The sequence below is a fragment of the Eretmochelys imbricata genome, chromosome 4 (genome assembly GCF_965152235.1).
Source record: "Eretmochelys imbricata isolate rEreImb1 chromosome 4, rEreImb1.hap1, whole genome shotgun sequence".
NCBI lineage: Eukaryota > Metazoa > Chordata > Testudines > Cheloniidae > Eretmochelys > Eretmochelys imbricata.
The window spans coordinates 34298872-34326236 of NC_135575.1; the positions used below are offsets into that span (position 1 = coordinate 34298872).

The following is a 27365-nucleotide window of genomic DNA, read 5'->3' on the forward strand; positions in this document are numbered from 1 at the left end:
CAAAGATGTTGCTTCTAAATGAGTTCACTTTCTATTTTTCCAGCACCCTGGTGGTGAGATCAGATTTTCCAAATCATGTAGTTGAGGATCCTTGTTCTCCCTTTCATATTGAATTCTTGGAGGAAAACTTTCTAAAACTGCAATAATACAAATTTTATTTATAAAGTATCATCCTAAATGAGGTACTCTGAATACTGTGCAACATAACATTTTAAAATATAATAATCTGATTAAAACCACCACCTTAAAATTCAAATAAATAAGAAAGAGGGATATAGTAGAGGGACAGTTTTGGAGAGATGATAATATGTGATTGACTCCACATATCGGTCACACCAAAAAGACTTGTAGAAACATATTATAAGATGCTTTTTAAAAGTGGGGAGAAATTTATTGAGATCAATGACAGAAGGAAGAAAGTTCTATACCCTAGGGCTCATGACAGCAAAGCATAATTTTTTGCTGACCTGAGATGTGGCGGCAATCGCATAACATCTTGCGTTATGAAGTAGTCAAAGAATCAATAAAGGCGTGTCCTGTACAAATTGTGTAATGGGGGAGGGAGAAGAGAGAGACATCAAAACCTGGTACCATGTTTGGCCCATGGGGTTTGCAATTGAAAGAGCACTGCTGAAACCTTAAAATAAGGACATTACATAAGATGGAGCCTCCTCATAATGTAGTGGACATGGGTGTTCAGGACTTCAATTTTCTCAGTGATATGGAAAAGGTTGTTCTGGCCTGTCCATCTGCCAGTATTCCTTCAAGGCCACTACTGAACTTGCAGGTTTGAAGAGGCAAGATATATAAAGTCTTACAAGAGCTGTATATCGTTCATTATCCTGATGAGCAGTCATCACTCCAGAGCAAGGACAGAACCCAGGCTGGAACTTATCTTGATTATCATTGGTGTAAAGGGCATCTGAACCTGTGAATAGTCATTGCTTTCTCATTGCCTCCTGAAAAGGAGAGGAATGGGTCTGAAGCTGGGCAAAACTGGCATAACTCTAGCGTTAGGTTAGGCTTCTGAGTGTGGCAATCATTGACTTTCCTCTCTCTAAGCAAGACACAGTGATAATGGCAGTACAGCCACACCACTTGAAAAAAGCAACCAATAATGGTTATGTTCTGAATGACAGATGGTGGGTTTCTGGGATCCAGATGACCACAGATACCACTTTCCAAACCCATGATCAAACTCCACAAGAGGGAGATTGGCCATCCTTGGCTTTCGCAGTCAAAAGGGGGTCAGAAAGCCCTATATTTGATTTCCTATCCAAGCAGAATATAACAAACTAGTCACAGTGATTAGCTGAAGAAAGCATTAGTAAATTGAGTAAAACTGCATTAATCTAATGGTGTGCTTCCCAAAGATTGTCTGGACTTCTTGCAGTGTCTCTGAATGAGGACAAGTAACATCTCCTGACTTAAATCATGCTAAGAATTCAAGTGCCATAAAAATGACAGCTGGTTTCTTCAGAGGAAACCAGAATGTGTTTGTTGCTTTCTCGAGTAACATTATTGGAAATACTCAGAGGTTTTTTAAAAAAGAAATTGCTCCTCTACTGTTTGGCTGCAGGTAAAAGGACAGGGATAAGGATCTGTTTTGGGAATTGGCTTTTAGAAGAAGTATGCATGCAGAAAAACATTTTCTCCATCTCTCAGAGAGACGTTCATCTGTGTCCCAGTCTAATATACTGAGTCATGGTTTTACTAATGCACTTGCCCCTGAGTTTTGTAGTGAAGAAGAGTTTTGCACTAACATGGGAGTCTGTTCTCCCAATTTCCTCCTTTTAAATAGGAGGTAAAGAAACATTTTCTCCATCTTAAATATTTGTCTTTTGTTTGCTGCTTTGTACTTTGTAATAAGATGAGGGTAAATGTTATCTGATCACTTCTGAGATGAATATTAGAAATTTGTTGTGCTATTGGCTGATAGTTTAAAAACTGCAGAATACACCATAGAATTGTTAGCCTTGATAAATACTTTCTGTTGCCAAGAATGCTCTATATTGTAGATTGTATAGAAATTATTTTAACCAAAAGAGTTGTCAAGATATTAAATTAAAATAAAGGTTTTATCTGAACATTTTTGCTGTTAAGACTATGAAGTCTTTAAAATGACTCCCATATATACTTTTTAGAATATTTATTTCACTATTGAGCATCTCTCCAATTTTATGCAAATACATATATGTATGTATGTATGCAGGGGAAATTATTATACATAAACAGAGCTAAACCTACATGTCAAATTATGAGTTTCCTAATAAAAGAAGGAAGTGTTAAACTGACTGTTTGGATTTTTACACCTGTGGCCATGCAGGAAAAGAAAGCGGGAAATATCCTCATATAGTCTTACAGAGGTTTTTATTATTTGTCAAAGAATGCTAAATAAAATTACAGGGTGCCTGAATAATTTTTGAGAGCATCGTTAAATATAAAAAATGACAGTAGAACCACTGGGCTGCTCTAGGTGAAATGTATTCCAAATACATTTAAATATATTTAAATTTAGGATCTTTAGACTGAGATCAGAGTCTTATTAAGAATATTATATTCCACCTAATATATTTTTAAAGAGGGCAAATAAAGCAAGCAAGCAACCAACCAACCTGTTCCCCCCGACACCCCTTTTCCCCAATTTTAGTTGCAGTTTTTTGGACACTATCCTATTGTTCACTGTGATCTGGAAATTCCTATGTTTACAATTGATGTGGAAAAAGAGGCATAATTATCAACTCTCTGAGGGTTAAGACTGTTTTCAGACATCAAAGAGATCTGTCTGGGTTGGGGAGGGACTGAGGAACCAGTGTAAGGGTAGTGATGTTTTTCAAAACCTCTGATAAGACACAGGGAAGATGCTATCTTATATCAGATTCTTGGAAACTTCAACCCAAAATTTAAAAAGTTTGAAATTTGAACTTTGTGACAGAGGTCCAAGAAGTTTCTTACTTTGAAGAGTATTTCTTGATTGTCATCTTGTCAGCCAAGAGAGTAAGAGAGTGCTACAGCCTTTATTATGAAGTAAGGAAATAAGGAAACAGATCAAAAGAGCCAGACGTGTACCCAGAAGTCTCCTGCTGCAAGACAAGCCCAAAACAGAAACCAACAGAACTCCACTGGCCATCACATACAGTCCTCAGCTAAAACCTCTCCAACACATCATCAGTGATCTACAACCCATCCTGGACAACGATCCCTCACTTTCACAGGCCTTGGGAGGCAGGCCAGTCCTTGCCCACAGACAACCCGCCAACCTGAAGCATATTCTCACCAGCAACTACACACCGCACCGTAGTAACTAACTCAGGAACCAATCCGTGCAACAAACCTCGATGCCAACTCTGCCCACATATCTACACCAGCAACACCATCACAGGACCTAACCAGATCAGCCACACCATCACCGGTTCATTCACCTCCACGCCCACCAAGGTAACATACACCGTCATGTGCCAGCAGTACACCTTTGCTATGTACATCGGCCAAACTGGACAGTCCCTACGTAAAAGGATAAATGGACACAAACCAGATATTAGGAATGGCAATCTACAAAAACCTGTAGGAGAACTCTTCAACCTCCCTGGACACACAATAGCAGATTTAAAGGTAACCATCCTTCGGCAAAAAAACTTCAGGACCAAAAGTCTTCCTTTTCCTATTGTACATCTGACAAGCAAGAGAAATCTCTGTAGGCTCTCTGTGTGAAACAAACATTACAAATTTTGTTCTTGAGTTTTAGGGAAGTCTGATCATTCTTTGTTCTGTTTGTCAGCTTTTTTAAATGACTTGCAGCCCCTCAGAGTTCTGGCTGCAAGACTATCAGAAAGTCTTACATTTCAAAGAATAATGAATTTTCTGCTACCATCATGCCTTACTTATAAGAGCAACCTCTGCTCCATGGGCAATAAGAACATAAACTTCCTAAGGACTCTGCACACACAGCTCTACAGCAGCCTATGCCATTGGCATAGGTACTCCACCTCTCTGAGAGGCGGTAGCTATGTCAATGGGAAAATGACATAGTGTTGTCTACATGGGGTTAGGTTGGTGTAACTGTGTCGCTTGGGGTATGGATTTTCCATACCCCTGAGTGCTGTAGTTATACCAACATAGGCTTGATCTGCACTCCAAACTTATGTCATATATAGATTAGTCACATTTCTGTCATAGCAGAATAGATGCCACTTTAGAAAGCTGGGTTCTTCAGACAACATTCACTAGTAGTTTTCAATCCACTTTTTGATCTGTTCGATGCTGTTGTTCACTTTCACTCTTTAGGGCAGGTATAAGAAGAAGTTGAAGAAGAGTAATCCCTCTAAGTTTGTTTGGCTTATACATGCACCCTACTAAGACACTCCTCCCTTGCTGGTTTTTGGTGATAATTTTGCTCAAGTATTGAACAGAGATACGAGTGTTATATTGCTCAGGAAGTTTCCTGGGAGGTAGTGAGGTAGCCCACCTTCTGTGTAAGGAAGGACATAAACAGTTTTTTTTCCCCTCTTTTGTTCTCCATCTGCTAGTTGGAGGAACTAAACCATATTTGCACGGGAAGTCTACTAAGAAGTAGCGAGACAGCACAGACTCGGTGTACTACAGGGAAGGACATGACAAAAAGCTTAGTGCCCCTTCTTATCTCTCCCCTCCTCTGCCCGCGTTTCCATTCCTGTTCTGTCTTCCGGTTGTAGGAATTAACTAGTTCATCTGGGTTGGCATATGAGATCTAGGAGAAATCTGATTGTCAAGTAAGAGTTTATGCTCCTTTAAAGATGTTCTTGGTGTGATCTGTCCATATTCATAGTCAATTTCCAAATACTTTTTTGTATATATAATCAACTAAAATATGGAATTGGACTTTGAATTGCTAAATTCACAGCAGGTATACAGTATGTTTCAAGCAGGTGTTTCCCCTTTAAAATGTAGCCTCCATGTTTCCTGTCAGCATGATGCAAAATAGTGACCTAATTGACATACAGAACAGGGAGAGCACTTATTGGAGGTAATAAAGTATTATTTTGCTTGATAGGAAGCAGCTGATCCAGATATTTTGAAATAGATTGTCAGAATAATCATTCAAATATTCCTAAACTGTTAAAAGCATATTTATTTAGACTTATAACAAGAGGCACCTGTCTGAACACTCGCTACGCCTCTGATAAATACTTTTACTTTTTTTAAGCTTTATTTTACTTTATAAAATGCAATAACTAAGCAGCACAAAAATTAAACCAAATTCCTTGTTTTTTCTAAATGCTATTGCTTCAGCAACCCGTGCAGGATCAGTAGTTTGAGACTATTTTCAAACCTTATGGTTTTCCCAGTGTTTTACTACAGGTTTTGTAAACCATTTTGATCGTTTTCCTATGTGAAAGACAATGGCTTGGGGAAATACAACACTTAAAAAATTCCAGTGTTAATACTTTGAATATATTAAAAATCGTAAATAAAATAACCACCAAAACAGGGCAGGATCAAGGCATAGATTAATCAGTTGGGAGGGGCAGAGACCTGAAGTAGATATAGTTGATATATTTCAGTGCAATAAATTTTTATTAAATCTTAGACATATTTAATAGTTTGTTGCTTACAGTTTCTAAAGAAAATAATCTATGGTATATTTGTATAAAAATGTTTGTGAAATTTGGATTTATGTATTTTTTTCTATTCTGAGAGCATGAGGGCTGATAAATCATGCGAGTCCAAGAATAATTTTGAAACAGAGGTCATTCTTGATAATCTAGCATTTAATTTTTTTAATGATAAACTCTCAATCTGTGGAAATATTTTTCTTCTACCCCATTTTATAGTATATCAGTTTGCAAGTTGATCAGCTGCGGCAGTCAAAAGTTTACAGGGAGGTTGAAAATAAGACTTATATTGGATGTCTATATGCAGCCTTAATTGTGGAGTCAAAACTGATGTTTCTATAATAACCTGTTTGTTTCCATTTAAATAAAAACAAATAGGAAAAGTACATTTGAAAATAAAAGTTCTTCTTATTCGGCTAGCTAGCTAATTAGAAATTATTGGTCTTTGTGTTAAAGAAAATTGGATCCATGTCATAAGTGACTCTGGTGTGTTTTTGCATATCCTAATTAGGTGAGAATTTTGCGGGAGAGGGGGAACGAGGGAAGGTTGTGAAAGGTGCTGACAATGCATAAAACATACTGATGATCTTAAAAAAAAAAAAAAAAAAAAAATTATTGAGCCTGTAGACTTCATGAGGATATTTGGTACAGTTTTTTTGGCTTAAATTTCCTATTACAGAAGGCTTTTCTTTCAATTTCCTTCTCTCCAGGAGCTTTCCTGACATGATCTTCATTGAGCATGAATTGATGTTTTACTGCTTAGTCTTTTAGTTCAGGACCCTCCTCTCAGAAGCACCCCTTGGCTGTTGGGTTTAGTTTCTATTCCAGTGCGTTTCTCCATTACAGTGTAACACACAGCTTTGTTGTGGCATCTTATTTCAGACTCAGAAGATAAGCGAGTGGATCGTTCCAGCAATCTCAATTGGCTTGGTCAGCAAGGGATTGCTAGTTTAGGAAGAATGTACTTCTTTGCACATAGCTGAACATAGTATAGTTCCTTTTAACAACAGCTGCTCTGGAGCTGAAGGCCATAAATTCATGTCCCTGCTCAGCTTACTGTAAAAAGGTTTGAAACTTTCTGCCTGAAATGCTTTTATAGCTGCTAGAATTTACACAGTATGGGAATCAACATAGACAGGGGAAATGGCACTGAACTGGGAGTCTGGAGAATTGGTCTATCCCTTGCTCTTATATTAGCCTGCTGTCTGACCTCTTGCAAGGGGATAGTGATATTAAACTTACTTTTGTCAAACATTTTGAGGTTCTCAGATGAAAAATGCAACAGGTATTGACTGTCCTTAAAAAAGTTGCTTTCTTTTTGACAGATATTACTAGTTCAAGTGGCATTCATCCATCCTTTCCATCTCCAGTGGCCAAGACGGGAATGTTGCCTATTGTACATTTACGTATGCTCTGCCCAAACTGCACATAAAGGAAGCCTGTCAATTTGAAATCAGCTCAGTTTAAAAAAGAGTTAGTTCAAAGCATTTGCCTCCAAATACCTTCTCTCATGCTCACTCTCACTCAAAATAGAGGAAACTTTTGATGTGCAATGGATGTAAAAGCTGCTGATTTATTTTATACTATGCTGTTGTTTCCTCTGATTATGTATTCATGTTTTCCAACAGATGTAGCTGTCCTGTAGTTACCAAAGCTCTAATAATTCAGCTAAACTGGTCCACCTTACACACAATAAATAATAAAATTCCTTAGGGCACAATCCTGCGAACATTTGCTATTGGACATACTGCATAGTCCCTTTTGCAGCCAGGTAGTATGTGTTTGCAGGATCAGATCTTTAGAAATTAGTGGAGTGAAATTCTTGGTTTAGTTCTCCTTGGATCCATACACATGAAGACTTTTCATTAAGACATCCATTGAATGTCTGTAATATTAATTTAATGGGGGGGGGGGGGGAAATGATATCAAATTGTACCAGGTTTTTGCAGCTAACATTACAAACATTTAACAGATGTTTTGATGGTGTAGTGTGTGCAGGAGTATTACAAAAATTAGAAGCAGACTCTTGAAAGGGTTGTTTTATATGTGTAATCTTTGCAGTTTGGGATATTAATTTTTTTACTTCCTCTGTTTGCCTGTGAGGGAAGATTTGCCTGCCTTTTGCCATTGTCTTAATGATTAAAACTTCAATTGCATCTTCCCTGTTTTAGATATTCTATTTTTATAGAAGGCTTTCAATTTATATTTGGTTACTGTTTGATTTAATAGGTTACACTTAAGTGGTATGTTTCATGAGCAGGTGAACCATGATTAAGTAAAAAAATCTGTGTTTCCCATGGTTATAAGTGTGTTACCTGTCTATTGCAGCCCTCCTAAGTTTTACAGGAGTGGAGATCCATTCTTCAGCCCTACTTCTACAAAATTTAGGAGTTTTGCAGGTCTGAAACCCATCTAAGGACAGGAACCAAGAAAACTGGACCGAGCCTCTACTGTTAGGGATGCTGGCAGCCTCAGCCAGCTCTGGGTCAGCTGGAGCAGCCAAGCTGCAGAATCCAGGTTTGACAGTGGAGTTGTAATGGTGTAGTTTGGATGGGCCACTTTAAAACATGCTCTTGCTCAGTCACTTCTAGTCATTTTGAACATATCAACAAAAAAATTAAGACTGGGACAGAACGATTTGGAAGAACATTGTAAAGTTTAAATAGCATGTTTTTAAAGATAAATGTTCTAGCATTACTAGTAAAACCTGACATTCTTTGTTTTCATAATGGAATTGGACAGTTAAAATAGACCAGTCAGTTTCGCTTTTGTTTCTCATCAATTCCTTGTTTGGCTTATCAGTAATAGCAAAAGGTCAAATGTTTGTGTTGCAAACATTTTAAAGAGAAAAGTTTAAAAATAAAAACAGATAATGAAAGCAGCGATTTGGGTTAATTTTCATTAAAACTGTTGTAATAACAGTTCCACTCTAAATAAAAACTACAAAGTCTTTCTGGCATAATAAAGGAAAATTTGAGCATCTGATCTCTGCCTTGCATATATCAATTTCACTGAAAGTTGCATATCTCTATTTCAATGAAAGAAAGTTTAAGTAACACACTATAGAAAAGAGGGGAGTGTTGTTTGTGTAGTGAAGGGACGGCTTCCTATCATTAATCGTCTTGTATTCAAACCAGTATATATCTGAAATGTCCATGCCACAACATTGCTTTTTATTTTACACCCAATCCATATGAAAATAGGCATTTCTTCCCCAAACATCCTTATATCTATACTTAATCCACCACATTAACAAGCAGATATGTTGCTTTTGTATAGTCACAGCTTCTGAGTTCTGTAGTTTTTCTATTCCTGTTGGAAAGAAATCGTTTCCATCCAAAGAAACTCTAAAGCTTTTATAACAGTGTACAGGGAATTCTGAATGAAAAATAGAACATGTAAAATATCTCTGAAATACAAAATATTTCAGGATGGATTTTCTAAGTGGAGGGATTTTTTGTGGTTGCTTTTTATTTGTTTCTTCCTGAGGACCATAGCAATCATTGATCCAAGAAGCACTGTTGTCAGTTTATATGTGGACATATTCATTTTTAGAAAATGTACTTTTTAGGCAAAAACATTACAAAATTTGGATTAATCCTGCAGGTGACATTCTTGCAAAAGACCAATTTTGAAGATGATGTATCTTTCCAAAAATATGAGATGGCAGATACCACTGTAGTATGCTGTTGAAGTGAAGTGTGACTACAAATGACTGACAAGGACCAGTTGCTGGCAGCAGACATTAGCAATCAGTGTGACTTAGAAACTAGTGTAGATTCTTCATTCGCAAACTGAATAAATAATTTGTTCTTCATTCGGTAATGTAGAAGATTACTTTTTTTTTTCTGTTTTGCCTTAAAATATTGAACTGGTTTTACATTTGAGAAATTGAATTTTACTTGGACAAGGTAGTGAAAAGGGGAAGCCGAGTGTTTTATTTTTTAATTATTTTATGAATGGGACAATAAAACTGCAAGTCAGATATTTAAAATTGATTATATTTTTATAAGAGAGACTCATTGCTGCTCTTTAAAATGTGTTTATTGCCATTATTTTTGGACAGATGTTTTTGCTTTAAATTAAATTTCACATAGTTCTTAATAAACTTATTTTATGTAGAAAAACATCCAAATTAGATATTTTAATATATAATGGAAGTGACGTTGAGTCTTGATGTACTTATTCATTTTAGATGTGTTGTTATACAGCTGCGTATTTGCTACATGCTTTCATGAACTGTTAATGGTTATTTTTAGATCCTGGCATTTGGTTTACCACAGTGATTAAAAACTACTTTTTCTTTTTACCTTGCATTATCAGCTTAATGTATTTTTCTTATCCCCAAATTAATTTAAAAAGGCAAGAAATTCGGAAATCAGTATTTTTTGTTTAATATTTTTAAAAGTAAAAAATGCCAGCAGCTGGTACCAAAAATTATAGCTCACAGGATGACTCTTGTGATGAGATTTCAACTTGTTAGGAGTATTGTACGGTCTAGTTGAAACAGATACCTTTTGAATTAAGCGTAAAGACGTTGTTGTGTTACTGAATCTATATTTAATGCTGAGTTGGCACTTCCTTTCTGCATCTCTATTTCAGCTCTTTATAGGTAAGTGTGTGTGTTGGGGGGGGGGGGGAATGGTCTTTGAAATGTTCCTTACCTGCTGGAAAGAATTTTTAAACGTTTTAAATATAAAATAGTTATCATTGAGAGTTCCTGCATACCCAAAGGGAAACTAATGGGAGCCCCTGCAGTTCCCATTGGCCAGGAACGGGGAACTGTGGCCAAGGGGAGCAGAGGGGGCAGTGCCCCCGCTCCCCTTCCCAGAGGCCACAGTTATTCCCTTCCGGGAGCGGCATAGGGCCGGGGCAGGCACAAAGCCTGCCTTAACTTTGCTGCACCGCCAACCAGGAGCTGCCCACATAAGTGCTGCCTGCCGAGAGGCCACACTCCAGCCCTGAGCCCCCTCCTGGAGCCAGCACCCCATAACCCCTCCTGCTCTCCGAACCCCCTCCTGCACCCCTGCCCTGAGCCCCCTCCCAGACCAGCACCCTAAACCCCATCCTGAACCCCAACCCTCTGCCCCAGCCCGGAGCCCCATGGGGGAGAATGGAGTGAGCGGGGCAGGGCCTCAGGGAACGTGTGGGGTAGATCCTGGGTTGCCCTTAACTTCAAAAAGTGATCTTGGGCATAAAAAGGTTGGAGACCACTGGTCTACACTAAAATACTGCTCCCTCAAGTATAACTCGCCCATTACACTGACTTAATAACTCCATTTCCACAAGAGGTGTGATGCTTAAGTCGATGTAGTTAGGTGGATGCAGTGTGAATGTAGATGCTGTGTTGCTTACACTGACTGTAACTGTCTTTCAGAAACTGTCCCATAATGCCCCACACTGGCAGTTAAGTCAATGCAATAGCTCTTGGTGACGACGTGCACTGCTGACACAAGGAGCCTAGCGTGGACGTGCAAAACCAATTCAATTACTGTGGTTGCTGTGTGTCCACATAATTTAGGTCAATTTAATTTTGTAACGTATCATAGAATCCTAGAATATCAGGGTTGGAAGGGACCTAAGGAGGTCATCTATTCCAACCCCCTGCTCAAAGCAATCCCCAACTAACTCTAGGCTTTCCCCAAGTCTCAGTGCCCTATGTAGTCTTCGGCATCTCTGCTGAGATGACTAAAAAGGGTTCAAATTATGGTCATGGTTTTTGTGAGGTGGACAAGCATGCACTGGGAATTGGACTGAGAGCAACAAACAGCAGTGAAGCAGTGGAAGCTTTTGGTCCCACTTTACTAATCTGGTTTATACTTGGACCAGCCACCTAGAAGTGTGGAAGGTTGCCATATTCTGCCTTTCATCTGAGCAATGTGGTACACCGACTAAAGTATTATTCGGATGATAGGTGCAATTAAACTATGAATGATTACTACACTGAAGTATTTGCATATAATCCCTGCACTTGAAATGGGCAATACCACAATATTTATGGTAATTTTGTCTACTGCAGGTGGTAGATGTTCAGTTTTTAATGTCTATTGTATAGAGATTTCAAAGGAAGCTTTTCATTCATGTTAAGCCCATGATAAGGCTTTAAAATCTATTCATATATTTATACCATACTGTATATAAACTCATTCTGTGATTTCTCTGATGTTGTTAGCTAGTGGTTTGGCTTGGCTTGCCCTGTAGTTGCAGGTCATAGAATCATATAGAATATCAGGAAGTCATCTAGACCAACCCGCTGCTCAAAGCAGGACCGATCCCCGACTAAATCATCCCAGCCAGGGCTTTGTCAAGCCTGACCTTAAAAACTTCTAGGGAAGGAGATTCCATCACCTCCCTAGGTAACGCATTCCAGTGTTTCACCACCCGCATAGTGAAAAGGTTTTTCCTAATATCCAACCTAAATCTCCCCCACTGCAACTTGAGACCATTACTCCTTGTTCTGTCATCTGCTACCACTGAGAACAGTCTAGATCCATCCTTTTTGGAACCCCCTTTCAGGTAGTTGAAAGCAGCTATCCAATCCCCTGTCATTCTTCTCTTCTGAAGACTAAACATCCCCAGTTCCCTCAGCCTCTCCTCGTAAGTCATGTGTTCCAGTCCCCTAATCATTTTTGTTGCCCTCCGCTGGACTCTTTCCAATTTTTCCACATCCTTCTTGTAGTGTGGGGCCCAAAACTGGACACAGTACTCCAGATGAGGCCTCACCAATAGAATAGAGGGGAACGATCACGTCTCTCGATCTGCTGGCAATGCCCCTACTTATACATCCCAAAATGCCATTGGCCTTCTTGGCAACAAGGGCACACTGCTGACTCATATCCAGCTTCTCGTCCACTGTAACCCCTAGGTCGTTTTCTGCAGAACTGCTGCCGAGCCATTGGGTCCCTAGTCCATAGCAGTGCATTGGATTCCTCCGTCCTAAGTGCAGGACTCTGCACTTGTCCTTGTTGAACCTCATCAGATTTCTTTTGGCCCAATCCTCCAATTTGTCTAGGACCCTCTCTATCCTATCCCTACCCTCCAGCATATCTACGACTCCTCCCAGTTTAGTGTCATCTGCAAACTTGCTGAGGGTGCAATCCACACCATCCTCCAGATCATTTATGAAGATATTGAACAAAACCGGCCCCAGGACTGACCCCTGGGGCACTCCACTTGATACCGGCTGTCCACTAGAGATGGAGCCATTGATCACTAACCGTTGAGCCCGACAATCTAGCTAACTTTCTATCCACCTTATAGTCCATTCGTCCAGCCCATACTTCTTTAACTTGCTGGCAAGAATACTGTGGGAGACCATGTCAAAAGCTTTGCTAAAGTCAAGGAACAACACGTCCACTGCTTTCCCTTCATCCACAGAGCCAGTTATCTCGTCATAGAAGGCAATTAGATTAGTCAGGCATGACTTTCCCTTGGTGAATCCATGCTGACTGTACCTGATCACTTTCCTCTCCTCTAAGTGCGTCAGAATTGATTCCTTGAGGACCTGCTCCATGATTTTTCCAGGGACGGAGGTGAGGCTGACTGGCCTGTAGTTCCCAGGATCCTCCTCCTTCCCTTTTTTAAAGATGGGCACTACATTAGCCTTTTTCCAGTCATCCGGGACCTCCCCCGATCGCCATGAGTTTTCAAAGATAATGGCCAATGGCTCTGCAATCACATCCGCCAACTCCTTTAGCACTCTCGGATGCAACGCATCCGGCCCCATGGACTTGTGCTCATCCAGCTTTTCTAAATAGTCCTGAACCACTTCTTTCTCCACAGAGGGCTGGTCACCTCCTCCCCATGCTGTGCTGCCCAGTACAGTAGTCTGGGAGCTGACCTTGTTCTTGAAGACAGAGGCAAAAAAAGCATTGAGTACATTAGCTTTTTCCACATCCTCTGTCACTAGGTTGCCTCCCTCATTCAGTAAGGGGCCCACACTATCCTTGACTTTCTTCTTGTTGCTAACATTCCTGAAGAAACCCTTCTTGTTACTCTTAACATCTCTTGCTAGCTGCAACTCCAGGTGTGATTTGGCCTTCCTGATTTCACTCCTGCAAACCTGAGCAATATTTTTATACTCATCCCTGGTCATTTGTCCAATCTTCCACTTCTTGTAAGATTCTTTTTTGTATTTAAGAGCAGCAAGGATTTCACTGTTAAGCCAAGCTGATCGCCTGCCATATTTACTATTCTTTCTACACATCAGGATGGTTTGTCCCTGTAACTTCAATAAGGATTCTTTAAAATACAGCCAGCTCTCCTGGACTCCTTTCCCCCTCATGTTATTGTCCCAGGGGATCTTGCCCATCAGTTCCCTGAGGGAGTCAAAGTCTGCTTTTCTGAAGTCCAGGGTCTGTATTCTGCTGCTCTCCTTTCTTCCTTGTCTTAAGATCCTGAACTCGACCATTTCATGGTCACTGCCTCCCAGGTTCCCATCCACTTTTGCTTCCCCTACTAATTCTTCCCGGTTTGTGAGTAGCAGGTCAAGAAGAGCTCTGCCCCTAATTGGTTCCTCCAGCACTTGCACCAGGAAATTGTCCCCTACATTTTCCAAAAACTTCCTGGATTGCCTGTGCACCGCTGTATTGCTCTCCCAGCAGATATCAGGGTGATTGAAGTCTCCCATGAGAACCAGGGCCTGCGATCTAGTAACTTCTGCGAGTTGCCGGAAGAAAGCCTCGTCCACCTCATCCCCCTGGTCTGGTGGTCTATAGTAGATTCCCACCACGACATCACCCTTGTTGCTCACACTTCTAAACTTAATCCAGAGACACTCAGGTTTTTCTGCAGTTTCATACTTGAGCTCTGAGCAGTCATACTGCTCTCTTACATACAGTGCAACTCCCCCACCTTTTCTGCCCTTCCTGAACAGGTCTCCTCTTTAGAACTTGTTGGGTAAGCTCTCCTTTCAGAGAGATTTATTTCTACATCTTGGAATATGATATTTTATTGAATTATATGGGTAATCAATATTGCCGAGTCAAAAATTTTAGGGGAAAAAAATCAAACTAAGTAAAACATAAGTTGTTGATAGTGCCTGAAAACCAGTCATAATTTTAAAGTCTGTTTTCAAACTCATCTTAGACTGGTATCAAGCTAATACGTCATGTGAGCATTGAGCCCAGATTCTGTTTTTTGCTTTTTTGTTATTTAAAATGTTTGACAAATTTTCCCTAATGTGAGAGAATATAGTGGCTGTTGGGGGGGAAGGGGGGTGACTTTCTGTCATTTAATGTCAGGACACTACATATTTCACCTTTCTAGATGAAGGGACTTTACTTCTGTGAGGAAAAGGGTCAGTTAAGAGAAAAGAGGAGTACATGTCTGGGAAGGAGGACAGCCTTCTGTCAAAGTAAATTATATTCTAAAATAAAACTTTTCCAGAAGTGGCAGACAGGCTGTGCAAACAAGGATGACTTGTCATATATTTCTTCAGTTAGCTAAATATTACTGTATGCGTTTAGTGTTACAAAAGCATTTGTTTGTTACCTTTTTTTAAGTTACATCATGAAACTTAAAGCCTGAAACCTACTTTATAGATAAAGGCAGGGACAAGGATAATCTAGCAGGATTACTTTGGGGCTGGTGTCCTGACGCTTAGAAGAGCTGTTCCCAATGTGGTCTGTGAGAGATAAAATGGTCCATTGGTAATCAGGTTTCTAGAATAATCAGAAAAGGAGGGGGGGAATAGAATGGGGGAAATCTACTAATAATTAGTAAAAACATAAAGTTAGGTGTTGAAGTCCTTCTCTTAAAATGACATTAGAATGCCTTATGGCCACTTTCAACCTGTCTGAGTTTTTGGAGTCAACTCTTCGTTCTTTAGTGTAAATTCTGAGCAGTTCCTAGAAAAGCACTTTTATTTGTGTGGTGTTTCTTCTAACGGGGTGGGTTGGTTGGTTGGTTTTTTAGTGTTTCCAGCTTTAAGAAATAGGGAGGGCAAGGCTCTTAGGACTAGGAAAGCAAAGTTCTGCAGCTGGGGTAGTGCCTGATAATCAGGAGAAGTCATTCTTCAGGCCTGACACTTTCTTGGGGATTGTATTAACAATTTGGAAATTTATAAATCAGTAACTGTGACTCTCTTATTGCAAAAGTTTAACATGTGAGTTTAAAGTGGCAGAAGTATACAAGTATAGTTGTTTAATAATTCACTCCTTAACCCTCTTCGTTATTGTAGTTTGAACATTGACTACACAGGAGTTGAAAGCTTGTGAATATTTTAAAAAACTAAATTTACATTTTAGATTTTGGAGGCACTAAATCTGTCTGGAAAAATGCTGTATAACTAACTACGGCCATGATTGCTGGGAGAAAAGGATTTTCAGATCTCTCTACTGGCAGCTAAGTCTTTAAGTTTGATTGTTCAGCAGGAAAACGTGGTTGTCGCAATTTTCAGGCTGTAGTCTTATTTTTCTCAGATAAATAAAATATTATTGCTGCTTTGATTGTTTAAAGGCAGTTCTCTTCTTTCTGTTTGTTCTGTCTTGGACTATAATGGACGGGTTTCTAATTTATTATTGTTTCTATTATCTCTCTCATTTGATAGCCTTACAGCTGGTTCAGTAAGTAGCTTGTCAGATCATGCATGTTCCAGAGTAAAGGACAGCAGAGTCTGGAAAACAGATGGAATGTTTTATTGTAATATATATGGTCTCTTCTAAGTTTGTCTGCCAAGAAGCCTTGCGTATAGGAAAAACAAGCATCCTAATAAAAGCTGTTCCCTTCCTTCCTCTTATTTGAACAAAGCATTCTTTTTAGAAGCAAAATGATATTGTTGGTGATAATGCAGCAATTTAAAATACTTAGAGTAAAACAGTGCATCACTATGCAACTTGGCCAAAATGAAGAGCTTAAAAAGCCCTCATGGGGAAAAAATATTGACATCTGAAACTGTTTGAGAGCTATTTGTTACAACAAATTAAAGACAGAAAAAGTGATTATCCATATATAGGTAGTTTTATAGGTTTCCCTGTATTTTAAATTAGTGATTTTATTAGTATTTGTGTTGAAGGAATTTTGTCTTCCTCATGTTCCTCTCAATGAGTTACCTGCAGAATGTAATTAGTCCCATGTCTGTAATGAAACAGTGCTGTAATAACAACTTTTAATGCGCTCAATGAATATGCATGGAATGTTCTAAATGGAAAACGAAAAATGTTATTTCATTGTTTGTATCGCCTGTATTTTTCTCTGCTAATAGTTCTTAGCCTCGTCCTAGGCCTATTGAGTTGCCTGTCCATGAAAGTGCCATGCACTAGGAGCAATATATTTTGTAGCAATCACCACCCCTCCTGTGTTTACTGTCTATTCAGTGTCTGTACATGGCTATTGATTGTGAACAGGATTGACTGTGCCATGACAACACTGAATCTCACCGTGGCTAGAACAAAATAGATGTAGAAACTTACTTTCTGTGACTGACTCAGAATGAGAACACTGAAAGTATATGGTTGAAGCACTAACTGATGGTATCCGTGTGCTAAGTCTGTGCCAACCTGATTCTTTTATTGTGGAGAAGTGTGTGTGTGTGTGTGTGAGGGGGGGGGGGGAGCAGTAATAATGAAGGGTTTCTGAGGACAAATATTAATCTGAAAATCTTGCTCTTAGCAAAACTCCAAGCTGACAAACACAAATGGTTATGACTTTTGTTGAAATAAGTAGAAAGGTTGGAGACACATTTCTGTAGGAAGAGGAAGTGGGGACATTGTCTATTAAGTGATGGGATTTGTATTGGTACTTCCCATACCCATCTAAAAATAAAGGTAAAGTCGTTGGAATAGACTTCAGTGCAAATATACCAAGAAAAACATATTTACGTATGGGAAATGATCCTTACAGTCATGTGGAATAAGTAATGCTATTTTTGTAGTTCGTATGTGATTATATGAACTAGGCAGTCCTCAGAAAAGTTGAAAAAAAGTACAATATTGGAAATTCAAGTTTTGTGGGGTTTTTTTTGTTTTTATTTATTTTTTTTTAAGTTTTTAGAAACCAGTTGGCTTCTAAAGCCTGTTTCTTGATGAAACGATCTCTCTCCCAAAAACACAGTTTAATTGAATGCATCTCAGGATTGTGGATAGGTTCAAAAACAGTTTATTATTTCTCCATTTTAGAACCTTAGCTTTAGCTCTTCAGTATGGCAAAAGGCATTTGTAATTGGCAACACTTTAAAAAGGGAGAAAAGGCTACTTTTTTAAAGCAGGGAATTATAACAGCACAGTCATCTTTTTGATTGTGTTTTCCTTATTACTACTACTTTTTTTTTTTCTCTTCCCCTTTTTTAAAGTCAGAACCATTGAGTAATACATCAGTTCTGGTCTAACGATGTTAGTAGGCACATTGAAATTCTCTGATAGTGCCTCCTGTGTAAATGCAAAGTATTATTTTCTTATGGAATATCTATTTTAATTTTGTCTTGTTTGGGCCCCTCCCTAATTTTTTCTCTTTTATAAACCAGTAAATAAAATAAGCCCTTCTCTTTGCTTATGACATACGGGACTGCCGAAGCATGCCGGAGATGGTACTGTTTGCTGAAGAATGCAGGCAACTATTTAAAAAAGCAGTAGGTAAGAAAATCTGCATATAGGAAATGAAGGAGTAAAGACCTCCAGATCTTTTTATTTGCCCTCCATAGTTTTTCAAAAATTGGAAATTTCTCTCATTTGGACCCTTCATTTGCATTCTATATCACCTATGTTTTGGCAGTGCTTAAACCTGCTTCCCCTGGAGATAAGCTTCTGATACTGAAAGAAATGCGGGTAAGGAAATGTTGAAAGTCCTTACTAGCCCTCTTCAATTAGTGGGTAAGCAAAGTTACTTTTGATTTTCACATGAATAATCTTTATAGAACTGAATTTAAATCAGTTTTCTAACTGTATCAAAAGAGGAAATTAAGCAGCTTCTGGATATCAGTATACATTTTATTATATCTACAAGACATACATGTCTTATCCATGCACTGTCAATCATTCTTCATGTAATGAAAACGAGCTTTTCAGCCAATTCTAGATCTCTGATATATAAATGATTTGATAGAATGCCAGACGTTTAAGATTAACTGAAGAACTTTAGTTAATCAGATGACTTCACTGGACACACTTAAAGTATACTTTTTTTCTCTGCTCAGGTTAGTGATCTGATTTCCTTTCTCTGATTTGGCATCTTCTAGTTCAAAATACTCCATTTAATAATAAAAGTGCCCCAGAGTTTTTTCTACAGACACACATTCCAAATGAAATTTTTCCCTGCCAAGACACTGGAGTTACACCAGGGATGAATTTGGCCATAAAATTTACCTGTTTCATTTCAAGAAACAAGAGCAGAAGGAGATACTTCTAGGTTGGAAGGGATCTTTACTGTATTTTCTTCCATGCTTATTATTTTCCTTTTGCTGAATAGATTGATAATAATCCTGTTAACATCTTGGTAAAGACCATTGACTATAACATTGATTCCAAGACCTCTTGGCTTCTCTTATTTCTATAATCTATCAAGAAGTGACATTTTCCACAGAGAGAGTAAACTGCTTATTCTAGTTGGGCCTTTTAGTTGTCAACCCAGTTAAAGGTTTGACATCTGTAGATTTTCATGAAAATTATTTCAGCCAATAAGGATACTCTTACACTTATTTACATAGCACCTTGAATCTTAAAATAGTATACAATTCGTGTACCCAATCCAAACTCCTTTTCAAGGCTGTGAACATGTGGCCTGCGCCTGGACTGTAGCATTGAGCCATATCACTTCACAGGCTACTTCTGTCACTGTGGAAATGCAAACACCTGTAGGTTAGAAACAAGGTAGCAGACTTGCAATAAATGTCTTTAGAGAACAAAATAATATCCATTTGAGTCAACTGGAGGAATTAAGGTGAATTCAACAACTGTATGCATTTAAATAAATGCTTAATATATTTTAACAAACATAGATTTGAATTATTTGCTTCTAAGATCTATTGCAGTCAAGGAATATCCCCCTCTGAAAATAACTTTCTGCTTATCTGACCTGTTGCATTTCAAATTACAAGTAGAACCATATGGATACGGTTAGGAACTCGTGCTTTGAGCTTCAACTATCCATTATAAAAGAACTTTAAATAAAAATTAGGACCTAACAAATATTTCTTCCCACTGGAATTTAAATGCATGCCTAATAACTCTGTGTCAACCTATTTTTGATATAGCTGTTTTCAGGAACCTTTCTTTGAATATAGGTTTTTGTGTTCCTCTGATTATTGTTAATGTAGGATGAGTCTGAAGTCCAGGTGTTAATTTGTAGATCTCCTTATGCTTCTTTTACTTACAAGGCATTAATCTTACATAGCAAGGATTCATTTAGGTTTAACGGTGGCTTTAACACAGGGCTTATCAAAAGATACGTCTTCACAACCTTAAAACTTGAATGGAGTAAACTTCATAATAAAATTTGTAAATGGAAAATCCTTCAACAAAATTATTTAAGCAGGAGAAAAGACATCAAGAAAACATACTTGATCACTTTTCTAACTGTAAAGACTTTTTCAGGACCAGGACAGTCAGGTCTAGTGCTCCTAGCAGTCAGGTCTAGTTGTCAGAGCCAGAGTTAGAAACCAAGCAAGGCTGGTAGCAAGGCAGACACAGGAGCAATTGCAGATGCAGGCATAAATATTGAGCAGGCCTTCACCTGGTGCTGATACTGAGCTTAAGAGTAGGCTTGGTGATTACTCCTGAGGGCATGTTTTCTATGTCTACATTTTATATGAAAGAAGGGATAGCAGCCTTTCAAATGTAGTTTTCTTAAATCCCAATGACTTGATTTTTCTTGAGTGACTTTCTGGACCTTGGGTTCAGTTGAAGGTCAGAAGATCTCTCTGTTTTCCTTTAGGCTCTGTCTTCTACCAAGTTACAGTATTCAGTTTTTTTCTTCTCTTCTTATAGTCTTAGCATATTATCCAAAGATTGCACAGGCAGAAAAACAAGTGGTAGGAAAACATGAATATGCAAATCCCAGCTATTGATTGTCATAACATTAAACCACAATTTTATTAGCCTTCAGTTAATGCTTTTAATGTTTTATATTTTACATTAAGTACACAATTATAAACAAAGTTTTACCTATAAGAAACTCTGTTTTTTATGTATATCTTATTATCTCTTCATATTGGCAAGTTCTTGCAGTTCTTGCATATTCTACAGTTCGTTTCATTCTGTTGGCTCTTAGTAACAATATCTCAAATACCGGTTTCTCCTCTGTTATAATATTAGATCTCTGGAAATTTATTTGACAAGTGGGGAAAAGTCTACCTGGTGTAATTATGTAACTTCATTTCCTGATCCTCAGTTCATTAGCCGACTTGGCTAATAACTATAAAATGTACGAGTTCTATTCACTTTGAAGTTTTAGTAGTGTTTTATTGTTGTTGGCTAAGCTTATGCTGTTAGTATTACACTCCCTTGAGAGAATTATAGTTTACATATTTCTCAACGATCACTAAAGTTTAGTTAGCCACCTTGTATAAATTAAGCATAAGATGTTACCTTTTAATGCTGTCTCAACATTTACGTCTTATAAAATGTAAAGGAAATTTATGTCCGCAAACATCTTTAAATGACTTTTAATTCGCTACTATTAAACAGGCAGGAGAATCAGAATTAAAATTGAAACTCCATTCTTAAAGTACCCATGCAGTGTGGATTCTGTTGTCAGCCCCAGATAGAAAGTATTATAGTTGTTCATTTTCAAAGAAATAGATGTAGATTATCGTGGCAGAATCATTGTCCGAGAGAAGCAGGCTCAGTTATCTTGCTATTTGAAATGAAAAAGGTGTTTCTGGGCAATGCTACAACCTAGGAGTCTAGTCATAGAATCCAAGACCATACACCTGTGGGACTGATGGACAGATTCCCTCAGCTGATGGAGCTGTCTTTTGTCCTGGGAGATCTTCAGAGTTCTTCTCCCTGTCCACCAGTGTCATCTGCTTATTTCTTTCATTATAATTCAGCTAGCTGTAATTCATAGAAGTGCTTATTTTTTCCAAGTAGATGGGAAAAGCATAGTCTGTTGCAGAGGAGAGTGATTATATAGCTGTTCGTCACCAATATATAGCTGACATTTGAGTAGCATCTACTGTCTCTTAATGGTTAGACATGAACATTGAACAGGAGAAGGGAAAGGACTAAGCCCTGTTGGATTTAGCAAGTGAAGGCTCTCAATGAGGCAGAGCAGGGGCTCACAGATCCTCTGTACTGTGTTAGGGAGGAATTTTCAAAATTATCTGAAAGCAGATCTCTTGAGGATCCTGAGAGAGGAGGTAGAGGTGACTAGATTTAGATGTGCCATTGTCCCTGCATAACAGCAAAGAGACAAAAAAATATCATATTGCCTCTATATAAATCCATGGTACGCCCACATCTCAAAAAAAAGTATTGGAATTGGGAAAAGGTTCAGAAAAGGGCAACAAAAATTATTACGGGTATGGAACGGCTGCCATATGAGGAAACATTAATAAGACTGGGACTTTTCAGCTTGGAAAAGAGGCGACTCAGAGTGGATATGATAGAGGTATATAAAATCATGACCAGTGTGGAGAAAGTAAATAAGGAAGTGTTATTTACTCCCTCTCATAACACAAGAACTAGAGGCTACCAAATGAAATTAATAGGCAACAGGTTTAAAACAGACAAAAAGAAGCATTTTTTCACACAATGCACAGTCAACATGTGGAACTCCTTGCCAGAGGATGTTGTGAAAGGCCAGGACTATAACAGGGTTCAAAACAGAGCTAGATAAATTCATGGAGGATAGATCCATCAAAGCCTATGAGCCAGGTTGGGCAGGGATGTTGTTCCTAGTCTCTGTTTGCCAGAAGCTGGGAATGGGTTACGGGATGGATCACTTGATGATTACCTGTTCTGTTCATTCCCTCTGGGGCATCTGACATTGGCCACTGTCGGAAGACACAATACTGGGCTAGATGGATCTTTGGTCTGACCCAGTATGGCCGTCCTTATGACTGTCCTCTTATCTTCTCTGTTTCTTTCCTGTGTTATCAACAGAGTGCCCTCAATCTCTGCCTTCAGTCAGAAGGTGGAAAGGAAGTGGTGAATTCAAAATATTAACTAAAATAGCTCTGAAAGTGGAAATAAAAAAAAAAAATGGGGATGTGGGGGGAATTTGGTTCCTCCTTTTATGGTATAGTTAGGGTTGAGAGTTGCCCTTAAGAGAAACAGAATGTGATTTTCTCTGCTTTTAATGCTTATGGACAACCATAAATGTGTAATATATCCTCTACCTTCTAACTTCTTGACTTATGTGGCGGATTTAGAAGTTTGTAAGAGGGCACTGGATGACTGAGATGCTAACGGAGCAGTAAAGGAAGAGAGGGCTTTTGCTGAGAACAGCTAAACTAATTCTTTCCATCAGTCTTCACTGCAGAGGAATGTGGGGGGATCCTCACACCTGAGCCTTTCTTTTTACCTGAAAGATCTGAAGAACTGTCCCAGATTCAAGTGGCAATAGAGGATGTTATGGAATAAATTGATAAATTAAATAGTCATAAATCACCAGGACTAGAAGGTATTCTCCCAAGGATTCTGAAGGAACTCAGATATGAAATTTCAGAACTACTGACTGTGTATGTAACCTATTGCTTAAATCGGCCTCTGTACTAGATGACTGGAGAGTAGCTGAATGTAATTCTAATTTTTTTCACACACAGCCCTCCCCCAAAAGGCCTCCAGAGGTGATCCTGGCAATTACAGGCCAGTAAGCCTATCTTCAGTGCCACACAAATTGGTTGAAACTATAATAAAAAACAAATTTATCAGACACATAGATAAACACAATATGATGGGGAAGGGTCAACATGGCTTTTGTAAAAGGAAATCATGTCTCACCAATCTATTAAAATTCTCTGAGGATATCAGCAAGCATGTGGACAAGGATGATCCATGATATAGTGTAGTTGGCCTTTCAGAAAGCATTCTTGTCCACATGCTTGACACAGTCCCTCACAAAAGGCTCTTAGGCAAACTGAGGAGTCATGGGATAAGAGGGAATGTCCTCTCCTGGATCAGTAGTTTATTAATTAAAAGATTAGAAACAAAGGGTAGGAATAGTCAGTTTCCCCACTGGAAAGAGGTAAATAGTGGGATCACCAAGGATTTGTACTGGAACCTGTTTCTGTTCAACATAATCATAAATGCTCTTGAAAAGGAGGTGAACAGTGATGTGGTAAAATTTTCAGATGATACAAGATAGGTAAGTCCAAAGCTGACCAAAAGCTGAAGAGTTACAAAGAGTTACTAAACTGGGGGCAACAAAATGGCAGATGAAATTCAGTGTTGATAAGTGTAAAGTAATGCACAATGGAAAAAATAATCTCAACTACATATACAAATTGATGGGTCTAGATTAGCTGTTACCACTAAAGAAAGAGGTCCTGGAGTCACTGTGGATAGTTCTTTGGAAACATGCTCAATGTGCAAGGCAGTCAAAAAAGCTAACAATGTTGGGAACCATTAAGAAAAAGAGAGAGCTAATAAGACAGACAATATAATGCCACTATATAAATCTATGGTATGCCCACACCTTGAATGCTGCGTGCAGGTCTGGTCACTCTATCTCAGAAAAGGTGTATTAAAACTGGAAGAGGTACAGAGAAGAGTAAAAAAAAAAAAAAAAAAAGTGATTAAGGGTATGGAACAATTTTCATTTGAGAAGACATGAACAGTCTGTCTTTTTAACCTTACAATAGAGACAACTAATGGGGAATATAATAGAGGTCCATAAATCCATGAGTGTGTGAAGAGGAAAGTGTTGTTTTCACCCTTCATATGACTTAAGAACTAGAGGTCAAACGATGAAATTAATAGGCAGCAGGTTTAAAACAAAAATAAGTAACTCCTTCACACAATGCAGTCAACCCATTGGATATTGTGATGTATAACTGGGTTCAAAAAAGAATTTGATAAGTTCATGGAACACAGATCCATTCATGCCTGTTAGCCAAGATGATCAGGGAGGCAACCCCATGCTCTGTGTGTCCCTAAACCTCCCAACTGCTGGAAGCTGGGACTGGACAACAGGATAACTCTACATTGCCCTGTTCTGTTCAGTCCCTCTGAAGGATCTGGCACTGGCCATTTTCAGAAGACAGGATGCTGGTCTAGATGGACCATTGATCTGACCCAGTATGGCTATTCTTATGCATTCTTACTCTTCTTAATAGAATTTTTGGTTAATAAATTTCATAAATGTTTCATATACAAATATGAGACATGTTTTCCTTCAGTCTAAACTTATTTCCCTTATCTTTTTCCCTCTTTGTTTTTAATTTGTTCCCCATTGCTCATTGATTCATTCTCTGTCTCGGGAATCTGCCTTTCATTCTGGGAAGGTAGGGTTTGGTGCTCTGCTGTGAAGCAGGAACATGTTTTCTACAGATGGGTCTTCCAAAATACTTAAACGCAGCTGGCAAACATCAGAATCTGGTTAACATTGCTTTTTGTTTGTTTGGGTTTTCATTTAGCGGGAGGAAGCCCTGCTTGCTCATTTAACAAATGTTCCTACTGCATCAGCAGTTGATTTTAGTGCTGATTCATGTGGCATAAGAATGTAAAGTTAATTACATTAAGGCAATGTTCACATTATTCTCGCTTTCCTGTTTCAGGTTTTTAGCCCGTTCCTTGGTAAAGATGGCAGCCAATAATGCAGTATTGAACAGACTGGAGCAAAAGGGTGCAGAGGCGGATCAAGTCATTGAATACCTCAAACAGCAAGTTGCTCTTCTAAAAGAGAAAGCTAGTAAGAAAGCAATGTCTTAAAGCAAATTTACTAATCAGGAATGAAAGGGAAGGAATGAGAAAGTGCTGTGAAGTTATGTTTTTTCTATTCTGGAAGCAATAAAAGGGGATGGCTTCAATGACACAAACAGATTGTGGAAGCCCTGGAGGATAGAAGTGAATTATTCCAAGGAGGGACATGACTCAACACACTTCCATCATTGTGTGTTGCTGTATAGGATTCTCTGAAGCTGTCAGCAAGCTCTCTGCCTGACTCTTTGATGTAAATGTTAGATCACTTTCTGACAACGGAATACTCCATATTTGTAAATATATGCCCCAGCTTGTTTCCAGAAACCAGGATTTATATGATTGGGGTGTGTCCTCAGTAGTCTAATATTTAGCCATATATTCTGTGTATATTCATGAAACAACTCCATTTCTATTTTTTAGTCTGTCATAGTTACTACAGGGCTTTTCATTCTCAACAGAGAGATACTTTTATACACATTCATTTCAAAGGATGAAGGTGCTCCATCAAGAATATCTACTACTATTTTCAAGCTTTAATCTTAATAGGTTTTTTTTCCCATTTCTCTTCTTTCTACACTGTATTTGGAAACGGCATTTTTTAGTCTTGCATAAGCATTTTCTGCTTATGAGCCAAACCATTCTTTTCATTCATGGCTTTGATAAATTTAGCGAACACTTGACAGCTGTCAAAAATTTACTTCTATTGTATTGATAATGAAATAGTCTCATTCATCTCTTAAATCTTTCCCAAAACTTAGTGTCTAGTCATAGAATATCAGGGTTGGAAGGGACCTCAGGAGGTCATCTAATCCAACCCTCTGCTCAAAGCAGGACCAGTCCCCAACTAAATCATCCCAGCCAAAGCTTTGTCAAGCCTGACTTTAAAAACTTCAAAGGAAGGAGATTCCACCACCTCCCTAGGTAACGCATTCCAGTGCTTCACCACCCTCCTAGTGAAAAAGTTTTTCCTAATCAGTATCAGAGGGCCAAAGACTCCTCTTTTGCCTTATCTTCTTTACAAAGCAAAGTCTTAATACATACCTCCATAATTTTTTAATACATTTTTAAGATATATCAGCTTCAGTGCTGCCCTTCATAGTTCATTGTACACTGTCCTGATACTTATCATAGAAGAAATATCACTCCATAATGGGAATCTTTTCTCTTACATTCATTCATCACCGTCTGTTTTGTTAACCAAAAAAAATTAGATAGGTGTGCATAGGCATTATTGCAGCACATTGGTTTAAGTTAGTCTTTCATAATCCTGTATATGACATTCCCAGAATTTCTGCTTTGGTAGATGGACTGACATTTCTTCCTGAATGCCTCACCACCCGCTGAAACATAAGATGCCCAAAACTCAACTTCTTATCTTTCCTCCCAAGTCCTGCCCTCTCTTCCATTCTCTGTCATTCTATACAGTAGCATAATTCTCCCTAGCACTCAGGTCCATAAAGTGAGGGCTGTCTTTGACTTCTTTCCTCTCCTACTTACTGCAGTCAGATCATATTAAATCCTGCCTCTTTTTTCTCTATTACACTTCACTTCAAAAATCCATGCCACTAAAACTTTTTCCAAGTTCTTATCAGATCACGTCTCGATTACCATAACCACTTCATCAACCCTCACACATACCATTTCCAGTCCATACAAAATACAGCTACTTAATTCATCTTCCTTACCCATGTCTCTGACAGTGTCACTTCCCCACTTGCTTTGAATCTCTCCACTGGCTTCCTGCTTTCCAGTATTAAGTTCAAATTTCTTGGTCTCTTTAATTATTCACTCTTGTCTCTTATTGCATCGTCCTCTTCCCTTTCCTCCTCCTCTCCCCCAACCCTCGTCCTCCTCCCGCTGCCCGGTCTCCACTCTATAAGTAAAGAGAAAAATGGGCAGTCAAGACTCTCTTAAAACATTTTTCATGTTTTCTTCTGTCACTCCTTTTGCATGGGATGCCACCCTGAACTGTTTTGCT

At 38.6% G+C, this 27365-nt stretch overlaps 1 protein-coding gene across 2 annotated transcripts in view; it reads left to right on the forward strand.

The window, feature by feature from the left end:
* Positions 1–27365, forward strand: part of AIMP1 (aminoacyl tRNA synthetase complex interacting multifunctional protein 1) — a 64894-nt gene that overhangs the window by 10377 nt on the left and 27152 nt on the right. Inside the window, exons 1-2 of one of the 2 annotated variants that reach the window (XM_077815111.1) lie at positions 18063–18160; positions 25243–25376. In XM_077815111.1, the coding sequence (XP_077671237.1) occupies positions 25268–25376 (109 nt within the window). In that variant the 5' untranslated portion in view covers positions 18063–18160; positions 25243–25267. Of the gene's footprint in view, positions 1–18062; positions 18161–25242; positions 25377–27365 lie in introns of those variants that run through there. The other variant, XM_077815110.1, reaches the window with a different exon arrangement.